A 13119-nucleotide genomic window follows, 5' to 3' on the forward strand; every position below is an offset into this window, starting at 1 on the left:
TAGCAACATCATGGTCTTTTCTTTGCAGGAAAATATGTGTGTGTTGTAGATTTTATTTGAATTATTTATTAATATAATCCCACGGATATCTCTTGATTTCTTTTCCTAAAAATTTTTGATGGAATTTAATTTAACAGGCTGAATCAACAAATGAGAAATAAAGAATATTGGTTATTTTACCTTCTATGCCAAGAACATTTTTCACCTTATTTTCTTCTGAAACTTCAAACTTCTTTATGATGTCAAGACAATAGTCCGTTGTCACATTATTCATCTAAGAAAAACAGAATACTAGTAGGAGTACCTGCAATTTCATGAACTATGTTCCTCCACAGTAAAAAGACATTTACTGATTTTGCATTCTTGACACCGTGCAAAGCACCTAAATGAGCAGCGTTTGGGGTTACTAGTGTCACAGCTACTTTATCGTTGGAGAATGACCATGATCTCAATCTTCCTATGCATCTTTTAGATTGAATCAGTGAAAACAGCCCTTCAACTATTAGACAAATGCTCTCTGTGAAGCAATGAAATAAAATCAGTTATCAATGTAAATCCATTGCCAAAAATACACTCAGTATAAGCTAGCATCTATCTGCAAAAATTAACGTTTCCTACACAAACACTAAAGTTTGCTGATCATAAATATATGTAGAAAAAGAATGATTCCCTACCAAAACAGAATGTTTCTAAGCAAATGTACGTGTGTGTGTGTGTGTGTGTGTGTGTGTGTGTGTATCCATAGAACCATCCACTGAGCAGAGCAATCTGCCACGGTAATTCAGGAACACAAAGGTTAGCAAGAGGTAATAAAAATCAAAAGCTATGTTAGGTAGCTAGCATAACAGACAACTCTGGAGCTAGACTGCTTGTGTTCAAATCATCTAGTTCATATTATTAATAGTTTAACTTTGAACAGGTTACTTACCTTTTCTGTGGCTACCTGATAGCAGAGTGATAAGGATTAAATGAATCAATATTTGCAAAAACATTGTGTGGCACCAAAAAGGCAGTATATGCTATTATTAATATTATTGAGTCAGTCTCAAATTTGCTACATGAACAATATATGCTGAGTGTCACTGGGAAAAGTAAACTCTTCAGAAGTAATTTCTTTAATTAAACAGCAACATTAAGAATGTGGTATTTTGATCAAAAATCCATTTAGTCCCACAACCTAACATTGACATTTAAAAAGATTAATGAATAATGATAGAGGAAGCTAATTTTGTGAGCTAGTATTTCATATTTTAATTATATTTTCTCAAATATTCCATTTTTGTTTAGGTTTAATACTTACGTTTTACTAAAATCTAGTTTTTCTAAACAGTCCTTTTAAACTGGGGGTGAAGCGCTGCTATATCGCTGTTTTTTGTCAGTTCAAAAGAACACACAATGTTTTCTTTCTTTTCAAACTAGCATGGTGGCTGATTTCTAATTCTTATTCTATTCAGGGGCCCATATTACCAGAAACCACCTGAAAGTATTATAAATAAATGAAACTGCAGTACCTCCAAGGAACTCTACTGACCCAGGCAGGCTTTGAGCAGCTCATTAATTTGTCTGCTGTGAGCTAGAGAGATTTGGCACATGCAGTCTAAAAGATAAATTAATTTTTCACAAAATAAAATGAACCAAATTGATAACAATTTTACATTCCATGTGAAGACTAAGTTCACTTTGCAATTGCTTTGTTTATAAGGCCATTTGTAGAGAATGTAGAGGTCTTAAACTGGACTCAGGTAGACTACCAGAAGCTCATGTAATCTTAAAAAAAAAACGATGAAAAAACAACAAAACAACTAACTCACTGAGATGATGGAGCTAACTGCAGGTGAGCAGAGAATATGTTACTAATTCAGGAAACAATGCAGACTTTCATAACAAAAAACATTATATTTGAAAATATTCATTGAATTAGCAAAAATATTAGTAAGCATTCTGTGAAGTTCATAAATTTCTGGGCACCGTAGAAGAATTAATGGGAAAAAATAATCTACTTTCTACCAAAATTGAGGTATAAAGGATTGACTCTTTGTGAAGTACAGTAAAAGCCCATAATAATGAGAACTGAAATGTAAGAGTCAATTGACTCCCAACCTTCCCCATCCCCTGATCTCATTTAATTAATCTCCCAACAGCAAAATCCTGCATTTTACATAATTGAATTTTTTAAGACTTCACTTAAGTTAATTATAAGTTTATTGTATGACTGAAGGTTCAACACAGGTTAATGCTCTTTACTGTCCTTTTTCACCCTGTTTTGCTTCCTATTTGACAGAGCTGATAGGGAGAAATAGGAATTTCTCCTACTCTGACCCTGCTTGCTATGGAGTTCATTTGAAAGTTTTGTTTGTCATTGAACATGAGTTACTTGCTGTCTCCAATACTGAATACTGTGCTTTCTACACTAGGCAACTGGTGCTAAAAGAAGAACTTAAGATAAAATTTGATTTATTTTAATAATGACTCTACATTTATGTAATGCTGTCAATGTGCAGTAAAGAGCTTTTACACACATAATCTTAAATAGTTCTTAAAATAGTCTTGTAAATTTAGTGTTTCTATCCCTGCCTTATAGATAGAAAAATTAATGTTGAGACAGGTGAATTAAACATCTCCACCAAAGTCACAAAACTGTTTTGTGTTTGTTTTTTTGTTTTTTTGTTTTTTTTTGAGATGGAGTCTCGCTCTGTGCCCCAGGCTGGAGTGCAGTGGCCGGATCTCAGCTCACTGCAAGCTCCGCCTCCCAGATTCACGCCATTCTCCTGCCTCAGCCTACCGAGTAACTGGGACTACAGGCGCCTGCCACCACGCCCGGCTAATTTTTTGTATTTTTAGTAGAGACGGGGTTTCACCGGGTTAGCCAGGATGGTCTCGATCTCCTGACGTTGTGATCCGCCCGCCTCGGCCTCCCAGAGTGCTGGGATTATAGGCGTGAGCCACCGCGCCCGGCCGACAAAACTCCCTGCCAAAAAAAAAAAAATTTAAGACACAGAACCAAAGATCAAATTTGGACCTTCTTGACTTCAAGTCCAAAGCACTTCCTTGTATAACTATTCTCTGGGCATTTTTCTTTATTTCTATTGAAAAATTAAAATGCTTACTTTTAAAACTGATCGGTTTTTAAATTTCAATATAACTGAAACTCCTAAATCATTTCTTTACTTCAAATCAATTATTACAATTTAACTTCTTTTATTATTCAAGATTAGACTCCATTCCCTTTTCCTTTATTTACTGTAGTTCTTTAGTCTCATCCAGAAGAGAAAAGACTCACTGGTCCTCACATTAAAGCACAACTAATTTCAGATGAATTCGTTGTAGAAACTAGTTGTAGATCTATAAAATACCCGTATTCTGACACTACCTACTTATCCCCAGACTTCCTGCAAGTTTTTTAGCAAAATTTTCCCTGTGAGTGAAAATATAAAACAAAATCAGAAGGGGTAAACAATTATATTTCTTACGGCTATGATTCTCAAAAACACCAAATGCAAAATCAATGTATCACTTGCAAAAATTCTAATATTGCTAAACCTTACTAGCTTATGTTTATCAAAGTGATATATTTGTAAATAAATAAGTCAAAACTAAGATTCTTTGGTAACTAAAACCAGAAGTGCCCCGCCTATACCCAGAATCACTCCCCAAAGTCAGTAATGCCAATATTTCTAGATATTTCTTTTGAAATAGGTCATATATTTGTTGTTGTTGTTGTTGTTGTTGTTTTGGAGACCAAGTCTCACCCCGTCACCCAGCCTGGAGAGCAGGGATCTCACTGCAACTTCCGCTTCCCGGGTTCAAGAAATTCTCCTGCCTCGGCCTCCCTTGTAACTGGGATTACAGGCATGCACCACTATGCTCTGCTAATTTTTGTATTTTCAGTAGAGACAGGGTTTCACCATGTTGGCCAGGCTGTTCTCAAACTCCTGACCTCAGGTGATCTGCCTGCCTCGGCCTCCCAAAGTGCTCGGATTACAGGTGTGAGCCACCACACCCAGCCATCTTTATCTTCTTAATTATCATGTTTATAATGCTGTATTGTACACTTTAAAAATTATTGACTTCTTATTGTGTTAGATATGTTAGATTTTTAACATAATAATAAGATCTTCTGGGTCAGCAGATCTGCCTCTCTGCCTGTCCTCTCAGTATAATTATATCATCCAGTTTTTATGAAATATCTGGGGTTTAAAGTATTCCAAGTATGCAAATGTTGAACAATGCTGAGTCTGTTGTACACTGTGATTGTGTTTACCTTTCTCATAGAACAGTTTTTATGATTACTTGCTGCCATTCCTACTCATTTGGTTAACTTTTAATGTACCTATCACAAATTCTTCCCAATGACTCTAATGGTCTCTCAAGTTCCACATAATCAAAGGCAACCGATAATCCATGAATTGTGCTTTTTTTTCTCCTTACAGAAGTTCTTCTTCTTTCCCTTTGGTTGGGTTCTGGAACAGCATTCAGCTTTTGCTCTGACTTTATTTGGTCACTCTTGTGAAAGAGCTCTCAGGAAGTAAATTATTTCTTTCCCTCATGTGTTTTTGTGTGTGCTCTGGTGTATTTGTTTTTTATTCCACACACACATTTGTTTGACAGTTTTTGGCAGAAAATTCTAGGTTGAATCATTGCTCTCATGATTTTTGGCTTCCAGAATTGCTGTTGAGAAATCTGATGCCATTCTGATTCCAATCCTTCTCACAGAATGATTTGTTGTTTGCTAATTAGTTTAGTTTAGTTTTTCTCTTTTTACAAGCGCTCAGGGTTCCATTTTATCCTTGGAACTGTGAAATTTCACTCCGATTTACCTTTTTGTGGATCTTTAAACTGAGGTTGGCCCTCATTTGGGTTTGTCAATCTAGAGAATCTTACCTTTCCATGCTAATAAATTTTTTGTATTATTTATTTGATAAGTTTCTCCCTTCTATTTTCTATCTTTTCTATTTCTTTTTTGTTTGTTCTTCTCATGCTTTTAATTTCCAAGAGCTTTTTTTTTTCTCTGAATCTTCTTTTCTCATGGCATCTTATTTTTCTTAAGAGACAGGTCCTCATTCTGTCACCCAGGCTGGAGTGCAGTGGTACAATCATGGCTCACTGCAGCCTCCAGATCCTGGGATCAAGTGATTCTCCCTCCTCAGCCTCCCATGTAGTGGGGACTACAGTCACACACCATTGCACCTGGCTGATTTTTTTATTTTTATTTTTATTTTGTAGAGACGGGGTATAGCTATGTTGCCCAGGCTGATCTTGAACTCCTGGCCTCAAGCAATCTTCCCACCTTGGCCTCCCAAAGTGCTGGAATTTTAAGCATGAGCCACTGTGCCCAATCTGTCATAGCATCTTGCTCTTGCTTTATGGCAACAATATTTGAATCATTCTGATAACATTAACAACAATTTTTAAAGTTTCCTCCTCCTTGCATTACCTGTTTCCTCCAAGTTTCTTGTCTCTATTTATTTGCTTTAGTAGTCTCTGTTCTTTATAGTAGAGGATTTCTCAAACACTGGTAAGCCTTGGTTATAAACCTGGGAACTGAATAGTGGAAGATGGCTATGGTTTTCACATCTCAATGCATAGATGGTCACTAATCCTTGCATTCATTCTCTGCTTCTGTGAAACAAACCACCCCATAAGCTAGAAACTCAAAACAATGACTGTTTATTTGATAACAATTGTGTAGGGTTGCAAGTCAGACTGGGTTCAGCTGGATGGTTATTCTGCTGTTCTCATTTAGAGTTCTTCATGTGACTACAGGCATCTGGTTACTTGCCAGATGGTACAAGATGGCCTCACCCACATGTCTGTGGTTGGTGCTGACTGTTGGCTGAGCCTCTTTCTCTATGTAGTCTCTCATCCCCAAGGAAACTCACCTGGTTTCCTCACATGATAGTTCCACAGTTCCAACAGGGTGAGGATGAAATCTTCAAGACTCCCTGAGGCCTAGCCTCCAGAACCTGTACATCAGTCCTACCACAATTTACTAATCAAAGCAAGTCAATAAACTGGCACAGATTGAAGAAGCAGGAAAATCGAATTCAATTCTTGGTGGAAGGAGTGCCAAAGTTGCATTGCAAAGACACGTAAATACGGGAATATGGCAGTTATTATAGCCATCTTCATAATCCCCATGTTTTCCATATAGTACCCACACTCAGCCATGTGTGGCATCACTTAGATCAGATCCTCTTACCTCTTTTTTTTTTTTTCTGGACAGAGTGTCACTCTGTTGCCCAGGCTGGAGTACAGTGGCACAATCTCAGCCAAATGCAACCTCCATCTCCAGGGTTCAAGTGGTTCTCCCGCCTCAGCCTCCCAAGTAGCTGGGACTACAAGCGTGCTTCACTATACCCAGATAATTTTTTGTATTTTTAGTGGAGACGGGGTTTCACCATGTTGGCCAGGCTGGTCTCAAACTCCTGACCTCAAGTGATCTGCCTGCCTCAGCCTCCCAAAGTACTGGGATCACAGGAGTAAGCCACCATGCATGGCCCCCCTTACCTCTTACATACAGTTTTATGCCAGGGTAGAGAAGGGACAGTTGCCCTGCTACAAGATTTGGGGGAGAAGATCTGAAGCGCTAACCATATCTTAAACAGACTTTCAACCAGTGCTTGTTTTCAACCCCTCCTCTCCTCTTTTCATGAATATCATGTAACTAACATCAATTTTTGAGCTTATCAGGGGCTTTCCCTGGGCCAATGGAGTTGCTTCGTGGCTTCTCACTCTATGAGATTGAATTTCAGTGTTCTGGGGTCTCCTTTAAATCAGACAAGTTTTAAAATGTTGTTGCTCCTCCCCTGTTCTCTTTGTATCTGTGGTTTTACACAGGGGGATTGTCTTTACTGTATTTTGGGGTAATTTCAAGAGGGAGTGAAGAAACACCTCTAAATGAATGGTCATTTCATATTCAACTGAATAAGGCAACTACAGTAACTATTTACCTCCTCAAACTAGCTACCTCTAATTCATCCTAAAAGGAAACCACACATTTCACAGCATTTGAATAGATGATTTCACAGAAAACATTATTTGGAAAATATATTCAATGCAGCAAAAATATTACAAGATGTAATTACTCTGAATGATCTCTCAACTGCTTTAATTGTGAATAATTAAGAAAAATCAGCCAGGCGTGGTGGCTCACGCCTGTATTCCCAGCACTTTGGGAGGCCAAGGTGGGTGGATCACTTGAGGTCAGGAGTTCGAGGTCAGCCTGGTCAGCATGGTGAAACCCCGTCTCTACTAAAAACACAAAAATCAGCTGGGTATGGTGGCGGGCGTCTACAATCCCAGCTTCTCGGGAGGCTAAAGCAGGAGAATCCTTGAACCCAGGAGTTAGAGGTTGCAGTGAACCAAGACAGCACCACTGCATTCCAGCCTATGTGACAGAGCGAGACCCTGTCTAAAAAATAAATAAATAAAAGTAAAAATAAAAGAAAAAAGAAAAATGATACAGAAATTCAGAAAAACACCTCAAAGAACTGCTTTTATATGAGAAAGGTACAAAAAAGATAAAGATACATTATCACCAGAATGGGATAGTTATAAGCAAAGGAAACTTTATAATTATTTCTCATGAGAGAGATTAGAATGATTATAATGACCAGAACTCTTACCAAACCATTCTGGATTCAATGAAGGGTAAGGAACGGAGAGGGCACACATGATTCCTATAATTGGATCAGAATGATCAAGGAAACATTTTAGCAGAAAGAATAAAGGGCTAAAGGTGCAATTTTCAGAGCTACTACGCGGGTAATGTATAGATCTATATCAGATTACAATAAGGAGAGGGCCCTGTAGCAGGGAAACAGGAAATCTCTGAAAATCCTCTTGGAATTAACTATCCACATGCATATTTCAGATGAAAGATTTGTATAAACAGAAACTTACTTTTGACTTACTATAAAAGGTAGCCTTTGCTCTTAGGTAACAGCTAGCAGAAATTTTTAAATTTTTTAAATTATTTCGTTTTAGAGACAGAGTTTTGCTCTGTGGCCCAGGCACAACCCTAGCTCACTGCAGCCTCGAACTCCCAGGCTCAACCAATCCTCCCACCTCCGCCCCACAAGTAGCTGGGACCATGGGCAAGCGCCACCACACCCAACTAATTTTTTTTTAAGAGAAGGCGTCTCACTATATTGTTCAGACTGATCTTGAACTCCAGGGCTCAAGTGATCCTCCTGCCTGCCCCTGTAGCTGGGATTACAGGGGCAAGCCACTGGGCCTGGCCTAGGAGGGTTTTCCAACTATATAAAGGCACTTCAATATTCCTGCCTTCTCTTCCTTCCTCCTCAATCCATAAGAAACAAAAAAATATAAAGAGCATAGGGGCTTGCTAAGAAAGGTTGCCAAGGGGATGGGGAAATGAAATCAAATTGTCACTCCAGAACCAAAACACTAAAAAGGAGGGAACAAAAAAACACTCAACTCCAGTGCCAAGAAATGGATAGGAACTCTGGAGGAGATGTAGGTGGCTGTTTGGCAAATATGAGGTTGGGGTGGGTGGGGAATGAAACAAAGCAAAACAAAACAAAACAAAAACTCTCAATCAAATCTAGTAAATACTTTGGAATCACAGATTAGTGGATATCTGTGATCCTTTTTCTGTAGATGAAAGGAAGAGAAGAAAGAGAAATCTCAGCCAGATAACTTCTGGCTGTACTGGTACTTCCTCATGGATATAAAAGATAGAATTCCCTTGGCACAGCCATGTTTTAAGAATGAAAGTCCTAATCAAACAGCAATTGGAGCTGTCAAAGGCATAAACGCAATCTTCTGAGAGCTTCAGTAAAATAAAAATCTGACCCACAGGCCAATATTTGATTTCATAAAATCCTCGACAGCATATGTGGCCAGCAGTGATATTTCATTTCACAACTGAGTAAACCTATGAAAGTTGAATATCCTGGTGTCTACACCCATCTTGTGTTATCAGAAGCTAATGAATTACTGTCGTACACATCACCAAATTACCTCAAATTTGTACCATTGTGAAAATCCAGTTTTGAAATTCAAAACCTCACAAAACTCTTGACTAATGACTCTACACAGTTAGATTGTGTCCAAGCTAATAAAATAAATTTTACACTATTTTATAAGAATGTCGAAATGCACAACTTTATAACAATTTTTAAATACACAGCTATTTCCTTAGGATGAATTATTAAAGTAAAATGGTTTGGTCAAAGTTGTATAAATTATATTAAATGTTATAGATTGTAAAATTCTATAATTTCACCAGAAATAGAAAAGATGGACACTACGTTTGGTGGTGTATTTTTTAATCTTTACTAATATAATGGGGAAATAAATAGTCTCCTAGCCTAGATAGCATGGTGAGACCCTGTCTCTAAAACAGATTATTAAAAATTAGTTGGGTGTGATGACACACACCTGTAGTCCCAGCCACTTGGGAGGCTGAGGCAGGAAGATTGCTTGAGCTCAGGAGTTGGAGGTTTTATGATCCATGATCGTACCCACCGCACTCCAGCCTGGGCGACAGAGACCCTGTCTCTAAGAAATAACTAACTTGGTTTTATTTCAGATTTTTGAATTACTAATAAAGGGTGAACATTTTCATAGGTTTATTGACTTTGTATGATTTTTTATAGGTTTCAAGTGTTTTACTCATTTTTCCATTTTTTTTTTTTTTCTCAATGATCTAGGAAAGTGCCATATTAAGGAAATTCACTATTTCTCTCTTTTGTATGTTACAAATATTTTCCTACTCTATCCTTTAATTTTGTGGTGCTTAATAAAGTGGACCACATATAAACAAAGTTTCAGTACATTAAAATGTTCCTTTGTGATTTTTACCTCTTGATATATGATCACTATTTTTATATTTTTATAAATTTCTTTTGAGTCATGCTCATATGTAAGTAGCTTCAAGCTAATTTAGAAAATTAAACTAGATACAGTTAATCATCTGCCAGGAACAAATGTCACAGAATTCTGGCTTCTGTTTTCCCTCACTAAAATTTACTGGCGGAATGTCAACAAAACTAAAAGAGGGAAGAAACACATGCCCCTTAGCAAGTGACATCCGGTATTGCTATTCAAATGAACTGGGGTAATTCCACTAGCCTGAATGGATTTGAAGTCAGTAGTTTATACTTTTAACTTTAATTCCTCACATTGCCACACTTCTGAGTATCTTGGGCAAAGGACTTTCCTGTTCGTCATTGCAATGTTCAATTTGACACTGAGATAGGAAAGGCAGGTATCAGCTCCCTTTGCATGGTTCAGGAAACCAAGGCTCAGAAACAAATCATGATTGATTATCCAACCACTAAAGCTTGCAGTGTGTGGAATGCAGGTGTTTTGGACACCTGGTCTAATGTTCTTTCCAGCACACTATGAGAGTTCTGCAAGTAAGGATGAAGAAGTAGTTATAGAAGAGAGGGACACAGAGGAGTAAAGATGTAGAAAGAACGTATCCTCTAAGGGAAAATATAGACATTTCTATTACCCAATTCCCTTTTCCTACCTGTCCTACAGCTAACATTGTTAATAAAGAATCTCTGCCTTTGCCAAACTATCAAACTACTTAAAATAACTAATTTTGACAAAACATTTTGCTAATACCGCTATCTGGTTTAATCCTTAAGAAAGCAAGAACAAAATTCATAAAAGTGAATCTGCTATTTCTAAAATGTATGTGATTATGATAAGGTAAAGTAAAATATTAAGTAGGTATTAGAAAGTTATCTAATCACATGGTTGGTTTCGCTGGCTACCAGCTCCTATCCTGAAACTATCCAGGAGCCCAACAATAGTTACCTCATTAGCATGAAGTCAGATATGGTGAAAAGGGGCTCATTATAAATAATGAAAGATACTTTAGAGTTTTAGGAGCTCTGTGCCGGAAACTGGAACAAAGACCAAATGTATATTTTATTATATCACACCATGACAGACTTGGAGTGGGAGGGTAAAGCAGAAGTAATTTGGAAGAAAATTCTAATCATGTACAGATTTCATGCAATTTAGAACATGGTACCCTAAAATACAGCACCCTGGCATTTGTGAAAACAGCAGAAAAGGAAAGGTATCTCTGGCCTTCCCCCCAGCCCTTCCACCCATAAAACCTAGGAAGAATTTTCTGAGCTTCCCCTGAAGCAGACCATATGACCCTCATTCAAGAGACCACCAGCACCTTCCCAATACCCAGAGGAAGGGAGCCAAAGACACAGAGGTGCCAAGAAGAGTCTGAACAAACACGCCTTGCTAAATTCCCCATTTACTGCCATGAGATCATAACCTTGTCCTCTAAACATATTGCTTCATGACTGTCCACTCCTCATCAAACCTAGCATAAGAAATACACAGGTTTGCCTGACTCTCTGGGTCTTCAGTGCCTTACAAAGGCTCCTCTGTGTTATTAAAAACTTATTAGTTAATTTGTATGTTTTTCTCTTGTTAATCGGTCTTTTGTCATAAGTGCCTCTGCCATGACCCTAGTGACGGGTGTGGAAAAGACACTTCTCCTCACCTATGGAATTTTAGAGTCAAGTACATGTGTGGATACTTGCCCACCAGGAGTCTCACATTGTTCCTTGGAAATGGCTAGATCTGGGCAGCTAATAAACCAGGCAATGCACTAGGAAGTTACACTCACATCTCATTTAATTCTCACTCTACTCTTGCAAGGGTAATATTACTACCAAAAGCATTTGATAACTCACAAAGTCAAGGATGAAAAGTTAATGCGATCAAGTTGCAAGGTAAGCAAGGCTGTGTATCCAGTCCTGCTCACTCCTATTCTACCGCACAGTCTAGTCATTTTTAAAAATTCCATGCCAAATGAAGTGTTAATCTGCTTGAAAAGAGGTGATTAGTATTACTGATGAAGATGATAAGAGAAACACATTATCAGAAAACACGTTTAATGCATTTAACTTTGGGAGTTTGAAAGAGACATCAAGAAAGGCATTAAAACTGGTTCCTACTTGGGTATTGCCTGCCACCTCTCAAATAAGAGCTAATAGTGTGGTGCTAGTGGTTGGCTCTTTAATGGCATTTAAATAGAATAGATATCCACCTGGAATTACTGTCTGCCTGTCAGTCTCTGTCTCTGTCTGTCTCTGTCTCTCTTTCTCTCTCTCTCTCTCTCTTTCTCTCTCTCACACACACACAGAGGCAATAAACAACAGAAAAACAGGACAGAATTCATACAGATTTTTCTGTATTTTAAAGAGTCTTTCAAAGTTCAGAAAATACAATTAAAAAACAAACATGGAAAAGTATTCATCCCTGCTATCAAAAAATGTTAATCAAACCAACATTAACTTAACATTCTATACCTACAATATTAGCACTAAAAGTGATCCATTTAATAACTAATCATTTGTTCACTGCTTTCTTAATTATAAACTGAAACAAATCTTTTATATAGCATTATGGAGATATGTTTCAAAAGCCATGAAAATATTTTATCCTATGGCTCAATAATAAGTAAATAATTCAGAAAAAACATATACATGGATTTTGTTTACCAAATACTTTGTACTTTTTTTCATTCTTGCTAAAGCAAAACACTGAAGACTGATCACCAAATTAATCTCACATTTAAAAAATTCAAATATGGCATTTAAATGCTATAAAAATGTTTGTAAATATAAGTAAGAGCAGATTTTGAATCAGTGAGACTTTTTGCCATTTATGAATCTATAAGCAGCATTTACTAGCTCGAATTGTGAATGTCAAATAGGTTTTAGACTACACCAAGTGTAACATAATTTTCTGGGTTATGTAGGAGAAAATTAAAGAAAGTTAAAATAATTGACTCTCAAATGAAAATCACTTCACAAATTCAATGTAATTCAAATTAGCACTAAAACTAAGTGAGCATGATTTCAAGTATATTAACAATGTATTACTAATTAATATTTTTAGTATCTTTACAAAGGTAATTCTTCTAAAGAACATTTCCAGAAAAAAAATACAGCATGATAATTATAATAAATTTTATTCTACCTCAAAAAGAAAAAATCCAGTAAACTTTAAAAAGCATGTTGTTTTACTTCTTACCATTCTCTTTCCTTTTATCATAGACTCTCAAAATCATAAAGTCTCCAAAAAAAGCTCTTTATTTTGAGCTTTCTG

General features: G+C 37.0%; 1 protein-coding gene across 1 annotated transcript in view; it reads right to left on the reverse strand.

Moving 5' to 3' along the window:
- The window catches only part of PLCH1 (phospholipase C eta 1), a 254453-nt gene that overhangs the window by 76760 nt on the left and 164574 nt on the right, over positions 1-13119 (reverse strand). Inside the window, exon 7 of the mRNA XM_065540098.1 lies at positions 181-274. Within this exon, the coding sequence (XP_065396170.1) occupies positions 181-274 (94 nt within the window). The remainder of the gene's footprint in view (positions 1-180; positions 275-13119) is intronic.

The sequence above is a fragment of the Macaca fascicularis genome, chromosome 2 (assembly GCF_037993035.2).
Source record: "Macaca fascicularis isolate 582-1 chromosome 2, T2T-MFA8v1.1".
Taxonomy (NCBI): Eukaryota; Metazoa; Chordata; class Mammalia; order Primates; family Cercopithecidae; genus Macaca; species Macaca fascicularis.